This window comes from Pseudorca crassidens, chromosome 6, assembly GCF_039906515.1.
Source record: "Pseudorca crassidens isolate mPseCra1 chromosome 6, mPseCra1.hap1, whole genome shotgun sequence".
Taxonomy (NCBI): Eukaryota; Metazoa; Chordata; class Mammalia; order Artiodactyla; family Delphinidae; genus Pseudorca; species Pseudorca crassidens.
The window spans coordinates 127,752,063-127,771,266 of record NC_090301.1 but is presented as its reverse complement, the minus strand read 5'-3'; the positions used below and the strand labels follow the sequence as shown (position 1 = coordinate 127,771,266).

Here is a 19,204-nt window from a genome sequence, read left to right as displayed (position 1 = left end):
TCCATTGATCTATGTGTCTGTTTTTGTGCCAATATCACACTGTTCTGATTACTGTAGTTTTGTAGTATAGTTTGAAGTCTGGTAGGGTTATACCTCCATTTTTGTTCTTTTTTCTCAAGACTGCTTTGGCAACTTGGGGTCTTTTGTGGTTCCATATAAATTTTAGAATTATTTGTTCTAATTCTGTGAAAAATATCACGGCTATTTTGATAGAGATTGTAGTAAGTCTGTAGGTTGCTTTCAGTAGTATGGCCATTTTAATAATATTAATTTTTCCAATCCAAGAGCGCAGAATATCTTTCAATTTCTTTGAACGACCTTCAATTTCCTTCATTAATTTTTATAGTTTTCATTATATAGGTCTTTCACCTCCCTTAGTTAAGATTATTCCTAGGTTTCTTTTTAGATGAGATTTTTAACAAGGTTTTTTTTTTTTACTTTCTCTTCCTGATATTTCATCATTAGTGTTTAAAAATGCAATAGATTTCTGTATATTAATCTTGTATCCTGCAACCTTGATGAATTCCTTTATTAGGTCTAATAGTTTTGAGGTGTAAACTTTAGAGTTCTCTAAATAAAATATCATGTCATCTGCAAATAGTGACAGTTTTACCTGTCTCCTTCTAATTTGGATACCTTTTATTTCTTTTTCTTTTCTGATTGCTGTGGCTAGGACTTCCAATACTATGTTAAAGAGAAGCATCTTTGTCTTTTTCCTGAATTTAGCAAGAAGGCATTTGGCTTTTCACCATCAAGCATTAGGCTGAATGTGGGTTTGTTGTAAGTGGCCTTTATTATGTTGAGATGTGTTACCTTTATACCCACTTTGATGAGTGCTTTTTTTTTTAACATCTTTATTGAGGTATAATTGCTTTACATTGTTGTGTTAGTTGCAGATGTATAACAAAGTGAATCAGCTATACGTATACATATATCCCCATATCCCCTACCTCTTGTGTCTCCCTCCCTCCCACCCTCCCTAACCCACCCATCTAGGTGGTCACAAAGCACTGAGCTCATGTCCCTGTGCTCTGCAGCTTCTTCTCACTAGCTATCTATTTTACATTTGGTAGTGTATATATGCCCATGCCACTCTCTCAGTTCATCTCAGCTTACGCTTCCCACTCCCCATGTCCTCAAGTCCATTCTCTACGTCTGAATTTTTATTCCTGTCCTGCCCATAGGTTCTAAAGAACCATTCTTTTTTTTCTTTAGATTCCATATATATATGTGTTAGCATACAGTATTTGTTTTTCTCTTTTTGACTTACTTCACTCTGTAAGACACACTCTAGGTCCATCCACCTCACTACAAATAACTCAATTTCGTTTCTTTTTATGGCTGAGTAATATTCCATTGTATATATGTGCCACATCTTCTTTATCCATTCATCTGTTGATGGACACTTAGGTTGCTTCTATGTCCTGGCTATTGTAAATAGAGCTGCAATGAACATTGTGGTATATGACACTTTTTGAATTATGGTATTCTCAGGGTATATGCCCAGTAGTGGGATTGCTGGGTTGTATGGTAGTTTTTAGTTTTTCAAGGAACCTCCATACTGTTCTCCATAGTGGCTGTATCAATTTACATCCCCACCAACAGTGCAAGAGGGTTCCCTTTTCTCCACATCCTCTCCAGCATTTATTATTTGTAGATTTTTTGATGATGTCCATTCTGACCAGTGTGAGGTGATATCTCATTGTGATTTTTGTTTGCATTGCTCTAATGATTAGTGATGTTGAGCATCCTTTCATGTGTTTGTTGGAAATCTGTATATCTTCACTGCAGAAATATCTATTTAAGTCTTCTGCCCATTTTTAGATTGGGTTGTTTGTTTTCTTGATAATGAGTTGCATGAGCTGCTTGTATATTTTGGAGATGAATCCTTTGTCAGTTGCTTCATTTGCAAATATTTTCTCCCATTCTGGGTGTTGTCTTTTCATCTTGTTTATGGTTTCCTTTGCTGTGCAAAAGCTTTGAAGTTTCATTAGGTCCCATTTATTTATTTTTGATTTTATTTCCCTTTCTTAAGGAGGTGGGTACAAAAGGACCTTGCTGTGATTTATGTCAAAGAGTGTTCTGCCTATGTTTTCCTTTAAGAGTTTTATAGTGTCTGGCCTTACATTTAGGTCTTTAATCCACTTTGAGTTTATTTTTGTGTATGGTGTTATGGAGTGTTCTAATTTCATTCTTTTACATGTAGCTATCCAGTTTTCCTGGCACCACTTGTTGAACAGGCTGTCTTCTCTCCATTGTATATTTTTGCCTCCTTTGTCAAAGATAAGGTGACCATATGTGCGTGGGTTTATCTCTGGGCTTTCTATCCTGTTCCATTGATCTATATTTCTGTTTTTGTTCCAGTACCACACTTTCTTGATTACTGTAGCTTTGTAGTATAGTCTAAAGTCAGGGACCCTGATTCCTCCTCCTCCATCTTTCTTTCTGAAGATTGCTTTGGTTATTCGGGGTATTTTGTGTTTCCATACAAATTGTGAAATTTTTTATTCTAGTTCTGTGAAAATGCCACTGACTGTTTGATAGGGATTGCATTGAATGTGTAGATTGCTTTGGGCAGTATAGTATTTTCACAATGTTGATACTTTCAATCCAAGAACATGGTATATTTCTCCATCTGTTTGTATCTTCTTTAATTTCTTTCATCAGTGACTTATAGTTTTGTCATACAGGTCCTTTGTCTCCTTACGTAGCTGTATTCCTAGGTATTTCATTCTTTTTATTGCAATGGTAAATGGGAGTGTTTCCTTAATTTCTCTTTCAGATTTTTCAACATTAGTGTATAGGAATGCAAGAGACTTCTGTGCATTAATTTTGTATCCTGCTACTTTACCAAATTCATTGATTAGCTCTAATAGTTTTCTGGTATCATCTTTAGGATTCTCTATGTATAGTACCATGTCATCTACAAACAGTGACAGTTTTGCTCCTTATCTTCTGATTTGGATTCATTTTATGTCTTTTTCTTCTCTGATTGCTGTGGCTAAAACTTCCAAATCCATGTTGAATAATAGTGGTGAGAGTGGGCATCCTTGTCGTGTTTCTGATTTTTGACGAAATGGTTTCAGTTTTTCATCATTGAGAATGATGTTGAGTGTGCATTTGTCATATATGGCCTTTATTATGTTGAGGTGAGTTCACTGTATGCCTACCTTCTGAAGAGCTTTTAGCCTAAATGGTTTTTGAATTTTGTTGAAAGATTTTTATGCATCTATTGAGATGATCATATGGTTTTTATCCTTCAATTTGTTATATGGTGTATCACAATGATTGATTTGCATATATTGAAGAATCCTTTTTTTGTAACAGCTTTGTGTGGTTTTGGTATCAGGGTGATGGTGGCCTTGTAGAATGAGTTTGGGAGTGTTCCTCCCTCTGCTATATTTTGGAAGAGTTTGAGAAGGATAGGCATTAGCTCTTCTCTAAATGTTTGATAGAATTCTACTGTGAAGCCATCGGGTCCCAGGTTTTTGTTTGGTGCAAGATTTTTAATCAGTTTCAATTTCAGTCCTTGTGATTGGTCTGTTCATATTTTCTATTTTTTCCTGGTTCAGTCTCGGAAGGTTGTGGTTTTGTAAGAATTTGTCAATTTCTTCCAGGTTGTCCCTTTTATTGGCATATAGTTGCTTGTAGTAATCTCTTGTGATCCTTTGTATTTCTGCAGCGTCAGTTGTTACTTTTCCCTTTTCATTTCTAATTCTGTTGATTTGAGTCTTCTCCCTGTTTTTCTTGATGAGTCTGGCTAATGGCTTATCAATTTTTTTATCTTCTCAAAGAACCAGCTTTTACTTTTATTGATCTTTGCTATTGTTTCCTTCATTTATTTTTCATTTATTTATGATCTGATCTTTATGATTTCTTTCCTTCTGCTAACTTTGGGGTTCTTTTGTTCTTCTTTCTCTAATTGCTTTAGGTGTAAGCTTAGGTTCTTTATTTGAAATGTTTCTTGTTTCTTGAGGTAGGTTTTTATTGCTATAAACTTCCCCCATAGAACTTCTTTTGCTGCATCCCATAGGTTTTGGGTCGTCGTGTTTTCATTTTCATTTCTTTCTTGGTCTTTTTTATTTCCCCTTTTCTTCAGTGACCTCTTGGTTATATAGTAGTGTATTGTTTAGCCTCCATATGTTTGTATTTTGTTACAGTTTTTTTCCCCTGTAATTGATATCTAGTCTCATAGCATTGTGGTCAGAAAAGATACCTGATATGATTTCAATTTTCTTAAATTTACCAAGGCTTGAATTGTGACCCAAGATATGATCTATCCTGGAGAATGTTCTGTAAGCACTTGAGTAGAAAGTCTATTCTGTTGTTTTTGGATGGAATGTTCTATATATATCAATTAAGACCATCTTGTTTAATGTATCATTTAAAGCTTGTGTGTCCTTATTTATTTTCATTTTGGATGATCTGTTCTTTGGTGAAAGGGGGGTGTTAAAGTCCCCTACTATGGTTGTGTTACTGTTGATTCCCCCGTTTATAGCTGTTAGCATTTGCCTTATATATTGAGCTGCTCTTATGTTCGGTGCATCAATATTTATAATTGTTATATCTTCTTTTTGGATTGATCCCTGTGTCATTATATAGTGTTCTTCTTTGTTGTTGTAATAGTCTTTATTTTAAAGTCTATTTTGTGTTATATAAGAATTGCTGCTCCAGCTTTCTTTTGATTTCCATTTGCATGTAATATCTTTTTCCCTCCCCTCACTTTCAGTCTGTATGTGTCCCTAGGTCTGAAGTGTGTCTCTTGTAGATAGCATATATATGGGTCTTGTTTTTGTATCCATTTATCCAGTCTATGTATTTTGGTTGGAGCATTTAATCCATTTACATTTAAGGTAATTATCGATATGTATGTTCCTTTTACCATTGTCTTAATTGTTTTGGGTTTGTTAATGTAGGTCTTTTCCTTCTCTTGTGTTTCCTATCTAGAGAAGTTCCTTAGCATTTGTTGTAAAGATGCTTTTGTGGTGCTGAATTCTCTTCGATTTTGCTTGTGGGTAAAGGTTTTAATTTCTCTGTTGAATTTGAATGAGACCCTGATGGGTAGAGTAATCTTGGTTGTGGGTTTCTCCCTTTCATCACTTTAAAAAGATCCTTCCACTCCCTTCTGGATTGCAGAATGTCTGCTGAACGATCAGCTGTTAACCTTATGGGGATTCCCTGTATGTTATTTGTTGCTTTTCTCTTGCTGCTTTTAATATTTTTTCTTTGTATTTAAGTTTTGATAGTTTGATTAATATGTTTCTTGTCATGTTTCTTCTTGGATTTATCCTTTATGGAACTCTGCGCTTCCTGGACTTGATTGACTATATCCTTTCTCATATTAGGGAAGTTTTCAAATATAATCTCTTCCAATATTTTCTCAGTCCCTTTCTTTTTCTCTTCTTCTGGGACCCCTATAATTCAGATACTGGTGTGTTTAATGTTGTCCCAGAGGTCTGTGTGATTGTCCTTAATTCTTTTGATTTTTCTTTTTTTCTCCTCTGCACTAGTTATTTCCTCTATTTTATCTTCTGGGTTACTTGTCTGTTCTTTTGCCTCAGTTATCCTGCTATTGATTCCTTCTAGAGAATTTTTAATTTCATTTATTGTGTTGTTCATCATTGTTTGTTTGCTCTTTAGTTCTTCTAGGTCCTTGTTAAACGTTTCCTGTATTTTCTCCATTCTATGTTCAAGGTTTTGGGTCATCTTTACTATCAGTGCTCTGAATTCTTTTTTAGGTAGCCTGCCTATTTTCTCTTCATTTGTTTGGTCTGTTGGGTTTTTATCTTGCTCCTTCATCTGCTGTGTATTTCTCTGTCTTCTTATTGGCTTAACTTACTTTGTTTGTGGTCTCCTTTTCGCGGGCTGTCAGTTTGTAGTTCCCATTGTTTTTGGTGTCTGCCCCCAGTGGGTAAGGTTGGTTCAGTTGCTTGTGTAGGCTTCCTGGTGGAGGGGACTGGTGCCTGTTTTCTGGCAGATGAGCCTGGATCTTTTCTTTCTGGTGGGCAGAATCGCATCTGGTGGTGTTTTTGGGGGGTGTCTGTGAACTTCGTATGATTTTAGGCAGCCTCTTTGCAAATGGGTAGGCTTGTGTTCCTGTCTTGCTAGTTGTTTGTCGTGGGGTTTCCAGCACTGGAGCTTGCTGGTAATTGGGTGGAGCTGGGTCTTAGCATTGTGATGGAGATCTCTGGGAGAGCTCTTGCTGACTGATATTCCGTGGGACGTGGAGCTCTCTGGTGGTCCAGTGTTCTGAACTAGACAATTGTGGTAAAAAATCTGACTGGTATCTTGGATTTTTCTTTGCTGGGTGATATATCCTGACCAACATGCCATCCCCTCTGCACCGGCTAAGGGAGTATTCAAAGAAGCAGTTAAAATGCATTGCAGGAAACATGGGCACGAGGATCCTCAGGGAGTACACAAAGCAGGGACCACTTAATTTCTCCTGGATGATGTGGAAGGGTTGTGAGATCTGAAGGAAGATGACATGCTATACAAACAATGTTGAAAGAAAGCATATTATATATATAAACGCCCTAGACAAGGGTGGAAGCCTGTTACAAGAAGTAAAAGTATTTCTGAAAGTTTGAAGAGTAGATTTGGGTAAAGGGAGTTAAAGAAAATCTAGAGGTGAAGCTGAGGTGACATGCAGGTGGTGTATCTTAAAGGACTCTTTAAAACCTGATGAGTGTTTTTATCATGAATGGATGTTGAATTATGTCAAATGCTTTTTCTGAGTCTATGGAGATGATCATGTGGTTTTTGTCTTTCCTTTTGTTAATGTGCTGTATCACATTGATATGCATACAGTGAACCATCCTTGTAACCCTGGAACCAATCCAACTTGGTCATGGTGTATGATCCTTCTTATGTATTGTTGGATTTGTTTGCTAATATTTTGTTGAGGAATTTTGCATCTATATTCATCAAGGATATTGGCTTGTAATTTTTCTTCATAGTGTCCTTGTGTGGTTTTTATATCAGGAAAATGGTGGCCTAATAAAATGAATTTTGCAGTGTTCCTTTCTCTTCAATCTTTTGGAATGGTTTGAGAAGGATAGGTATATATTCTTCTTTATATGTTTGGTAAAGTTTCTCAGTGAATCTTTCCAGTCTTTGTTTTTTGTTCACAGGGAGTTTTTTTTTTTTAAATTACAGATTCTATTTCACTTCTAGTGATCAGTCTCTTCAAATTTTCTGTTTCTTCTTCACTCAGTCTTAGCAGTCTGTATGTTTCTAGAAATTTGTTCATTTCTTCTAGGTTGTCCAATTTGTTGGCATATAACTGTTCATAGTATTCTCATAATTATTTGTATATCTTTAGTATTGGTTGTTATTTCTCCTCTTTAATTCTAATTTTGTTTATTTGTGTCCTTGCTTTTCTTCTTGGTGAGACTTGGTGTGATTTGTCAATTTTGTTCATCTTTTTAGAAAACCAGCTCTTGGTTTTATTGATCTTTTATATTGTTTTCTTAAAATCTCTATTTTATTTATTTCCTCTCTGATCTCTATATTTCCTTCCTTTTGCTAACTTTGTTCTTCTTTTTCTGTTTCTTTTATTTGGTAGGTTAAGTATTTGGTAGGTTAATTTGTTCATTTGAGATTTTTCTTTTATGTCAAGGAATGCCAGTATCACTATGAATTTCCCTTATAGAACTGCTTTTGCTGCATCCCATAGTTTTTGGAAAGTTGTGTTTTCATTTTCATTTGTCTTGAGGTATTTTCTGATTTCCACTTTGATTTTATCAATGACCCATTGGTGTTTTAGTAGCATGTTATTTAGTCTCCACTGTTTTCTCTTTTTCTTTCTGTTGTTCAGCTCTAGTTTCATACTGTTGTGGTCGACAAACATGCTTGATATTATTGCTATCTTCCTAAATAGATGAGTCTATTTTTGTGACCTAGTATGTAGTCTGTCCTAGAGAAATTTCCTTGAAAAGTGTATAGTTTGCATTTTGGGGGGATGTAGTCACCTGTAAATGTTCATTACATTCAACTGGTCTATTCTGTCATTTAGGACCTCTGATGCCTTATTGATTTTTTTGTCTGGTTGATCTGTCCATTGATGTCAGTGGGGGTGTTAAAGTCTCTTGCTATTTTTGTATTATTTTCAATTTCTCCCTTTAAGTTTGTTAGTATTTGCTTTATATATTTAGGTGCTCCTGTATTGGTTGTGTATATGTTAATAAGTATTGTATCCTCTTCTTATATTGATCCTTTCATCATTATTTAATGTCCTTCTTTGTCTTTCATTATAGCCTTTGTTTTAAAGTCTATTTTGTCTGATATGGATATTGCTACCCCTGTTTTCTTGTCATTTTAATCTGCATGAAATATCTTTTTCCATCCCTTCACTTTCAGTCTGTGTGTTTTTCTCACTGAAGTGAGTCTCTTGTAGGCAATGTATTGAAGGGTCTTTCTTTGTTATTCAATCAGCCACCCTATGTCTTTTGATCAGCACATTTAGTCCATTGACATTTAATAATTATTGATAGGCAAGTACTTATTACCATTTTATTCTGTATTTTACAGTTGTTTTTGCAGTTCTTCTTTGTTCATTTCTTCTTATTATTTTTCTTGTTGTGGTTTGATGATTTTCTCTTGTATTACACTTGAGTTCCTTTCTTTTTGGTTTTTGTGAATCCATTCTATGTTTTTGATTTGTAGTTACTCTGGTTTTCAAGTATGTTAACCCACAACTATATCTATTTGCTTTAGATGGAGAGTCATATAAGTTCAAACACATTCTAAAAGATCTACATCTTTTTAAACATCTTTATTGGAGTATAATTGCTTTACAGTTGTGTGTTAGTTTCTGCTTTATAGCAAAGTGAATCAGTTATACATACACACGTTTCCATATGTTTCCATATCTCTTCCCTCCTGCGTCTCCCTCCCTCTCACCCTCCCTTTTCCACCCCTCTATGCGGTCACAAACCACTTAGCTGATCTCCCTGTGCTACGTGGCTGCTTCCCACTAGCTATCCACTTTACACTTGGTAGTGTATATATGTCCATGCCACTCTCTCACTTTGTCACAGCCTACCATTCCCCCTTCCCATATCCTCAAGTCCATGATCTAGTAGGTCTGTGTCTTTATTCCTGTCTTACCCTTAGGTTCTTTATGACCTTCTTTTTTTCTTTTCTTAGATTCCATATATATGTGTTAGCATACATTATTTGTTTTCTCTTTCTGACTTACTTCACTCTGTATGACAGACTCTAGGTCCATCCACCTCACTACAAATAACTCAGTTTCATTCCTCTTTATGGCTGAGTAATATTGCATTGTATATATGTGCTACATCACCTAAGTGTCCATCAACAGATAAACGTTCTTGAATCTAGCCACAACCATCAGTGAGCACAGTCATCATTTTGTGTTGGTGATCCCTTTCCTTCACTGTGTTTTTCAGGTCTCACCCTCCTTTCCTCCAGTTCTTCAGCTGCAGTTCTAAAGACCCCTGCTTTACAGAAAGCACACCTTTGCTGAGGAATTTCTCACAAGAGAAAGGGTGAGGTGTTTTTTTTTCTTTCTTTCTTATAAAATTAAGAAATCTCTGAGCATTATCCTTTGCACTTATGCTGGAGAATTTCTTCCTGAGATATGAATTTTTACCTTACATGTATGGTCTCTGCTAGATCCTTGTCAATTCAATGTGTGTTCATGATTCTAGTGGTTGTATTCTGTGCCTTATGAATTGCCAAGTAACCTTGAGCATAACCCTGCAATGATTGAATAGCACATGTACACACTCATGCATGCACACAGCTGGGAAAGGCCATCTTGCCAGGCCAGGGCTTCTCAACCAGGGTTGAGGTTGGCACTGTCAGGAGACATTTTTTGCTGTCACCAATGGGGGAGGGGCACTACTGGCATTTAGGGTAGAGGACAGGGCTTCTGCTAAACATCCTGCATTGCACAGGACATCTCCCCACAACAAAGAATTATCTGGCTCAAATGTCAATAGTTATGAAGTTGAAAAATGTATGATTTAAAAGAAAACTCTATTTCCTGTAAGTTTGAAGTTCCTTTTTCTTGTTGTGAACCAGTCCTAAAGCAGTGATAAGAGTTCAGGAGAATGACAATGTCCTGTTGAGCTAACTGGGTTCGAAAGGCATAGATTGAGAGGCATAACATAATAGATTGTGGCTCTTGTGTCAATATTGCCACCCCACAAGTATTCCATGTATTTCCACAGGAAAATTCTGGGCTTGGTGCAGCCTTACTAGAGTCAAGTGCTGACTGACAATCTGTACTGAATGAGTTGTTCAGTTGTTCAGGGATTCAACCAAAATTAAATGGATATATCCACATGTAATTTTGATAAATTTTATGATACCCCTTGATTCATCCTTCTAGATATAGGTCCCATTCTTGGGCCCATCTAGTCCAGTACTGACGTCCCCGACTCCTGCTCGTGCTCATGTAGAGTTGGGTGGGAAAGCTAGTTAGGCCATCTCCCCTACAGCTCCATTACAGATAGATACCTACAAAGAGGAGAAAAGGCTTACACCACTCACTGTGCTTCAGGATGAGTATAACAGGACCAGGTATTGAGAACTCCAGCACAGTCAAAGAGAAAGGAAAAAACTGAAATGAGCTGGAGCTGGTCTGAGCCAGAAAAAGCTGTACTGGAAAGTTCCAAACTCAGAACAAGCTGATGTTTCTTGAAGGTCCACAATTTATTTTGAAGACTGTGTGACCCCAGACCATTTCCCTCCAGTCCAGGGTCTGTGACGTCAAGAAAGACCCATTCCCACCAGTCTGACAGTACTACAATATTGATGGTCCTTTGAAAAACAAGTATTGATTATACATTTCACGCTTACCCCTGAGATGAAGTGTTGCTTTGGAGATGCTACTATTTCCGTGAAAATAACCACAAAGCCTCGATTTCCAGGTCACGGTGCGTGCCCGTTTGCCACCCAGAGTTCATCACTGCTGAAGAATCTTGGGAGAACAGCTCAGCTGAGTGGGAGGGCGGATCCCTGCTGAGCAGAGAGTTGGTAGGTTCCTCTGGATCCGCCTCCTCAGAGAAGGGGGAGCTTCTGGACAGCGCTCACATCGGGTTCCGCCGTCTTTCCAAGTTGAGGTAGGAAGACTTGGAGTGCCAGCACTGGCACAGGGTGTTGGTCGCACAGTGCACGCCGCCCACCTGGGACTGGGCTGGGGAGTGGGGTGTGGTGCGGGTATTGCCCGCACGACATCGTTCCTGAGGACAGGGTGGAGGTGAGGAAGAAGGCTAGGTGGCACTTTCCTGGAAGGTAATCTTCCTTTCCTCCAGGCCCTAGAAGACAGATAAAGCGGCGTTCAAACCAGCATGGAGCCTTTAAGGCTACAAGAAAACCCAATTACAGACCTAAATGATGAACACCCTACACACCTGTCCTTTCTGTTGTGTGGCTGGGGTCTTCAAGCCCATGAGGCTTTGTGGATGAAGTAGTCCCCGTGGTGTTTTAGAAGGTGATATTATCATTTGTATTCAGTGATGAAGCACGTTATTAGAAGGGTTCTGCACAGGAAGGAGAAAGAGGGTTTTTAGGGGTGATGCAGCTGCAGGTGGGGCCGAGAGAGGCTGAGTCCTCCGTGCATGCGTAGGAGGGCAGAGGACACACATGCGCTGGGGATCTGAGGGAATTTTGCAGCATCCCCCACGCGGGTCGGAGCAGGAGAGATCTCTCCCTTGTTTGTCTGTTGAGGCTTCTGCGTGAGCATTTACTTGAAGGAGGGGTTCCGCTGAGAGCCACACATTTGAAAGTGGCATTTCCAGGGACACAATACCAGGACCACCAAGGTCCCCATTATGTATCTGCTCCGAGGTAGCTGAGGAACCAGCAGGGCTGGGCATGTCTGTGCAGCTGTCTCCTTGTTGCCTGGCATTCCCCTCGCTCCACAGCCTTCTGTGGGCTTCCACTAAAATGGTCTATGTGAAAACCCATGGATAGGTGAGAAGACACCATGAAGCTATCGAATATTAGTGTTATTATTTCTCTACATTAGGGGGCCCAGCTTTTCTGAAGCTCTTTGAAGAGCTGATTAGAAGTGTACCTACCTGCCTCCCAAAGTGTATCTGTCTTTACCTAGAGAGGCCCACTCTCAGTTGTCCTACTGATCTTTCAGGCAATCCTGAGAGGTAGGTGAGGTACTTCAGAGAGGGTAAGGATTTTGCCTGAGGTCATGCAGGTTGTGAGAGGAGCAAAGGGGTGGGGGGAGGAATGTGACCCCAGGTCCCCCACCAGTGCTTGACCATGGAGATGTCTTTTCCCACCATGCCTCCCAGCCATGTGTAGTTTCTTCACCTTGACTGGTCTTAGCTCTTCTCATAGGTGTGACAAATATTGGCCGACTAATGTGCTATAAAATTATCTGAATAATGTGAAAGTGTGTGAACAGGGACCTGGCCCCATAGATCACCATGATGGTAAGCGCTGACACTGTTAACACCCTTCTCCAGCTGGCTGCCTCACAACTCCAGAGGATGCGAGCTTCCTCAAATGTCCCATACCATGGAAAATAGAACTAAGTACATTTAAGCCTTTACATTCAGTGGTTGTTTTATCTTCTACGATTCATAAAATAGTTGCCTCAAACTTGCCACTTAACTGGAAGACTTAATGCCATTCTTTTTAACATGTCTAGAAAGTACTACACATGTTTGTCGAAGAAACTTGTAAAAATTATTTTGGATGGTCAGTCTGCTGTATATGTCAGTTATGTAGAAAGAAATTAGTATTTAAAATAGTTCAACTGGGCCAAGACAGGAATAAAGACGCAGACCTACTAGAGAATGGACTTGAGGATATGGGGAGGGGGAAGGGTAAGCTGGGACAAAGTGAGAGAGTGGCATGGACATATATACACTACCAAATGTAAAATAGATAGCTAGTGGGAAGCAGCCGCATAGCACAGAGAGATTAGCTCAGTGCTTTTTGACCACCTAGAGGGGTGGGATGGGGGGGTGGGAGGGAGGGAGATGCAGGAGGGAGGAGATGTGGGGATGTGTGTATATGTATGGCTGATTTACTTTGTTATAAAGCAGAAACTGACACACCATTGTAAAGCAATTATACTCTAATAGATGTTTCAAAAAAAAGTATTAAAAATAGTTAAATTAATGCTTCCTGCTTTAAAAGGAAATGTTTTTTGATTCCTATTTGAATAGGAGCTATTGATCATAATTTGGAAGGGTGAAATATTACTCATCAAATTCATTAAATCTGAGAGAATGCAAAAGAAGGTTTTACCATTTTGAAAGGATCAGAAAGGTTTTGCAAAAGATATCCCTATATAGACTTTATTCCTTTGTTCTACAAACATGTGTCAAGCACAGGCTGTGTACCAGCATCCTTCGTTTTGCAGGGCCAGAGCACAAATACCCCAGGGCTTGCTCTTGAGGAGTGGCCAGGGGAGAGCACTCCCCAGCACTAGGCAGTGATTGTGTCTTCAGGAGGTAGGATCTGGTGGACCCTGGGGAGGTGACAGGAGCAGAGATAAGCCTGGAGTGGCTGCCAGGCCCACATTTGCCAAGGACCTGAGGGCTACAATTAACAAGTGTGTAATGATGACTGGGCCAGGGTGCCATCATGAGTCCTAAGAGGGCCTGAATGTCTATTGAATTATCTCCTAAGGAATTCTTAAAGGACTCTGCTGGTACAACTGGTTATAACATTGCAATTTCTTTCTTGAATTGCTTGGTTATGTCTCAGTCGATGTTTATTTGATGATCAAATCCATATGCCTACCTTCCAGAAAACTTAGGGGAAAATAATTGATAAATATGAATCTGAGAGCTGAGATGAAGCTTGTTTCCAGGAAACTAGAGCCTTTAAAAGGCTAGTGAAGAGGCTCAAATCTTGATCTTCAGCATCTCTGATAAGAAGCAGTGTTCAGACACTCAGGGTTAAGTTTGTTCCCCTCTATAACCTCCACAAATCTGCTGTTGTCCTCAGCAGTATCCTCTTTCATACCATGTTATGGGAAGAATTTCACACATGTGCTTTGAGATAAACATTACCCAAGGCTTCAGCAGGCATCTGAGGTTTGACAGTTTGGGGCACATGCAAGCAGGACTGCTGTCAGTGTGACCTGGGGCCTGTCTTTTCTCTTGCAGGTGCTGTGTGCAGTGGCTGAAAGTCACGGGCTTATTTGTCTTTGTGGTGCTGTGCTCTGTGAGTACCATGGCACCCTGAGCTCTGCTGTCTGCTCAGCAGAGCCCCCGGGTGCATTGTGCTGGGTAGCAGGACACCTGAGGTGTGGGGCTTACACATTTCTTTGGAGGTGTTACTGAGGGTGTGTGGAATGGCAGCCTGGGGGTGGCTAGGGAGCCCTGCCCTTAGCAATGCTCCTCTGTTGTTGTTCCCAGTCATACAATGGAAGCCCTGAGGACCTGGCTTTGCTCTGTGGAAGGCAGTTAGCTTACCCGCAGGTCTCAATTCCCACCTTAAGCGGCTTACCAAATTCTCTTTTCAGCCACAAGCAGTAAACACTCTTTAGTTGTGTTGGGACATGTCTAGCAATCATGGGTGCCCCCAGGAATGTCTCAGTGCCCCTTTGGGATGGCTCGCAGCTGACCCACCCTGTCTGGGAGAGAGTGAAGTTCTATGTTTGCCCCTTCCCTGGAGGCTGCTCTGATTTTACTTGCCCATACATCCCCAGGGAGGGCTGCAGAGCCAGGGCCCTGGAGGTGACCTAAGTGTTCCCTTTGGCTTGAGGGGTCACGAGTTTCACTGCCAGCATTTGTGTGGTGTGTGCCCTGATGTAGCCCTAGCTGAGATCACATTGTATGCACTCAAAATGTATTTGCTGAATGAGTGAGTGTGAGGCCCCCCATTTGCGTGTGTGCATGGGGGTGTGAGGCCCCAATGTCTGCCTGTGTGTCTGTGTGTGTGCACAAAGGTGTGAGGTACCAAGTTCCTGGCTGTGTGTTTGTGTGTGTGCATGCCTCTGTGGGACGTGTGGGTCTTTTTCTGTCTGTGAGCATTTTGAGGTTGTGTGTGTGCCTAGGGACTTATTGTTAGAGTTAATAGTTACTTATTTTTAGCATTGGCATAGGATAGTTTGTGTGGGCCAGTTTTGGGAGACACAAGTAGGTGGTTTGTATGTGCCGCTGTGACAGAGTATGAGATTGTAAGCAAGGAAGGGGTGGGTGAGTGGTGTTTCCATACCTGTGCCCTGTGGACTCCAGGACTGGTGTGGCTGTGGCTTTTCTCTGTAGGCAGCCTGTGGTGACAGCCATGCTGGCTGCCCTTTGTGACTGGAAGCTGTGTATGTGACCATGTGTAGCTGTGAATACATGGTCTTCATTATCTGTGTGTGTGGGCATGAGGGTTGGGACTCTATGTGTGTGCAGGATTGTACATGACAAGAGTCTCCTCTTCTCAGTGTGACATATAGGGAACAATGTTGCATTTCAGACAGCAAGGGTGCATGAAGTCAATACTGGCTGAATTGAAATGAGTAGAGGCATTCTTTAATAATCCACATGGGAGGAGAGCAGTGGCACAGAGAAAGGAAATCTAAGCACAGAACAAAAAAAAATTGCATTGAACTCTGAAAACTTCATGAGTTTACTGTTTTGGCTACCAGTTTGCCTTTCTACTTCCTATTCACACAGTTGTGTGGCTCTGAAACCCCAGCTGCTTAGCATAGCCTGGTGGGTGGGTGTACTGGGATATCCAAGGAGGAGGTATGGGTGGCCCAAGTCTCCCCTGACCCCTGAGAGCTGACCTGAGCTCTGTGTCTAGTCTTCATCCTTCTTCTGGTAATTGAAATTTTGGTGATTTGTGGACACAATCCAAAACAGAATTTGAGGAATTTGTTTTGAACTTCTGTAATCTGTTATCTCATCATCACTTTTACTTTCTGATGAAGTATAAGATACTCTGCAAATTCCACAAGCATGTGCTCCCACCATCATATGGATTGTATTTCCTACTCTCCAGTATGGGAAAACCATGTTTACCCTCCTCTGATGATTTAATTTTATGGCTGGGTATTTAATCCTTAAAATTGACAAATATCAATAATCAAGGCCCATTGTAGCAGAAAATAGTATAATGGATCAGAATTTTATCTTTTAATATCTCAGAAAAGCTATTTAGAGTAAGCTGGTGAATTTTGGATACATCAAGCAGCACCATTATCATACCCGTATTTTCAGCTCTTATCAAAGTTACTTAAATCCTATTGCTCTCACACCACAAATCTATCATTAAATGTTTCTGATTGTTACAGATTTTATTTAGCCTGTATCCGGATGAAGGAAAGTTCTGGCAGTTGCTGGCTGTGTCACCGCTGGAAAGCTACTGTATCCAAACCCGTACTTAGATGGACAGTCGCTCATGGTTGAGTCACAAAGTGAAGAGACCCGAAAACTATCATGACTGTTGCCCAAGGTCACAGCCTAAGCAATTACCTTTCCTCCCTGTGTGTGTTTTGTTCCTCCAGGACGTTTGGTGAAAGATGAGGCTTCAGAACAGAAGGGGAGGGGCACTAGTGAGACTGCGATGGGTGGGTGGTGGTGAGGTTCCCCATGGAAGTGTGACAGCAGCCAAACAGTGCATTTTAGTTAAGGCCCGGCTTCCTGTGGCTCTTGGATACTCTGTTCTGTTCCTTGCCCCCACCCTCTTGTGTTTTGGCTTGGGTGGTTCCTCTTGACCTATCTTTAAGTTCATTTGTTCTTTCCTTGGCTGTGTCATCTGAGTTTGATGATTGCTTGGTTTCTTATACTCTGGGCTCTCTTGCCTTTTTGTAGGCCTCAGCTGCCATAACAGAATACCACAGCCTGGGTGGCTTATAAACAAACAGACATTTATTTCTCACAGTTCTGGAGGCTGGACATCCAAGGTCAGGGTGGGCTGATTTGATTTCTAATGAGGGCTCTCTTTCTGGCTTGCAGATGGTCACCTTCCTTCTATGTCTTCACAGGGCCTTTCCTTTCCTCTGTGTGTGTGTGTGTGTGTGTTTATGAGTGTGTATGTAGAGAGAGTGAGAGCTCTCTCGTATCTCTTCTTACAAGGACACTAATCCTATCAGATCTGGGCCTCACCCTATGACCTCATTTAACCTCAGTTACTTCCTTAGAGGCCCATCTCCAAGTATAGCCACACAGGTGCTCAGGGCTTCAACAGATGAATATGGGGGACATGGACATTCAGTCCATAGCACTGAGGTAAAGTTTTAAGCTTGGAGATGATCACACCTTAACTTCTATGGGCCTTAGTTTTGGGGTGGGGGGAGTCATGTAAATCTAGTTAGAGGTTGGCTGGGTTGTGGTTTGTAGTTGCCATGGTAACCTTCAGTGCCCCAGACAGTTGGAATTTCTCGGCCTCTTTCCATCTGTCTACTGCTCATCATGAGTCCAGGAACTGGGGCAGGCGTTTTATGCTGGCTGCAAAGAGTAGAAGCAGAGATGATAGTAGGATGGGAGACACCACCTAAATGTTAAACCAGAGGATCCAAAACACAATTAAACAAAGCAAAACCAGTTGTGCATGTCAGGGGTGAGGGGCTGAAGAGGTAGGAGCAGTCAGGGCAGTGACACAGGTGGAAGGGACGGCCTGGACATACATTTCCTTGTGCACTTTCCAAGATGGGTGTTCCCTGGGAAGGTGGGAAAGGTTGGGGGGGGGCCCTCCAGGCCTCTCCTCCTTGATTTGTAGTTCACCTTGACAGACCCCCAGCTGTGAACCTCAGCAGCCATGCAGACTCCATGCTGCTCCAAGTGGACCTGGCAGGGGCCCTGCTGGCCAGTGGCCCAAGTCATCTCGGGAGAGAAGAGCACGTGGTGGTGGAGGTGACCCAGGATAAAGCTCCAGGCTCCAGGAAGTGGTGGCCACAGCAGGTTATACTCATAAGTTATTTGAAAGGAATTGTAAAAACTCATTTTACCTCTTTATAAATTGAGTTTCCTCTCTAATTGATTTGATGGGAGCCATAAGGCAATGACACCATTATTAGGCAAGCCCTTATCTTTTGCTTTGTCTTTGAAATTCTCTTTTCTCTAAGACAGTTATAAAACTCTCACCATTTCAGTAAAGTCAGGCTTTTGAGGGTTTTTTTTTTTTAAATTTAGAGTGATTTTACTGGGCAATTCAGGGAAACATTATATATTTGAAAGTGCAGTTAAACCTGAGACTTCAAATATATAATGTTTCCTTCTGTACCATGAGGTACTCCAATACTACGGTCCCCTTGAGTTTGTGGACACTTGGCTAAGACTGTGCCTGGTTTCCTCGAGCTTCTGCTTCTATAGCAATAGGACCTTGTGCTCAGTGTCTAAGCCAAAGCCTTCAGTTCACATCCTGTGAAGGCTAGGAGAGCCAGCAGTGGCATTGTCACCATGTCCCAGAGCCCAGACAAGGCCTGGCCCCTCTCTGTGCATCCTGACTTGTGCCCCAAGGCCTGGCCTCAGTGACTCCCCTGGATTATCATATGAAGTCGTATCCCTAGTTCATGGGTTTTCCCTATTGTAACTAATAGAAGGAAACCCTGCTGGTACACAAGGCTGTGTCATCCAAAATGGAGTGTCACTGGAGTAATGGCGGGTTACTGCCCCGCACATTTTTCTGCCATGCAGAGAAGTGTCCCCAGAGCCAATGCCTCATTATGAAGAAGGCTGCGGTTTCATGGGCAATGGCTGATGTTGCACTGATATTCTAAACCGGTGGCTCTGGCTGTGGTCTTAGGACATAAACTTGGCTTCCCTGTTTGCAGCCCACAGCTCATTGGCTCCTCAGTAAAGACGAGGTAGGCACATTTCATCTGCTGTTGGCTCCTTTTGTGACCTTGTGTGGAGGAGGGCATGACCTTTTGCAGCCTGCTGACATAGTTGCCTGCTCCAGAAACACAACACAGGAGATCTTTACTGAAGGATTTTTTTCTGATACACTCTTTCCAAGCACGGAAGTGTTTAAGAGAACTTTTGATCTCTCATTCATGCTTTGACTGATTTCAAAGTTCCTATTTTCAATTTTCTTTATGATTTGTGGGCGGCAAGACTCCTGTCCTCCCATTGAAAGTTCCCTGGCAACCTTAGTCAGGCTGCCTGCATCTGCCTGGGTACACCTCCATCTCTGCACACATCTGGCCCCTCTCAGCTGGCTTCTCCATTCCTCTGCTCCTGACAAGCCCACGTACAGGCACTTTGGCCCACAACAAAGGCAGCTCATCCTCTGGCCCTCCCTCCCACAGGCTCCTGTG

General features: G+C 41.1%; 1 protein-coding gene across 5 annotated transcripts in view; it reads left to right on the top strand.

Moving 5' to 3' along the window:
• The window catches only part of OCA2 (OCA2 melanosomal transmembrane protein), a 257,209-nt gene that overhangs the window by 38,224 nt on the left and 199,781 nt on the right, over nt 1-19,204 (top strand). For 4 of the 5 annotated variants that reach the window (XM_067739910.1, XM_067739912.1, XM_067739914.1 and 1 more), the window contains 5 exons: nt 9,417-9,515; nt 10,905-11,096; nt 14,115-14,172; nt 16,238-16,310; nt 17,686-17,846. In XM_067739910.1, the coding sequence (XP_067596011.1) occupies nt 9,417-9,515; nt 10,905-11,096; nt 14,115-14,172; nt 16,238-16,310; nt 17,686-17,846 (583 nt within the window). The remainder of the gene's footprint in view (nt 1-9,416; nt 9,516-10,904; nt 11,097-14,114; nt 14,173-16,237; nt 16,311-17,685; nt 17,847-19,204) is intronic. The other variant, XM_067739915.1, reaches the window with a different exon arrangement.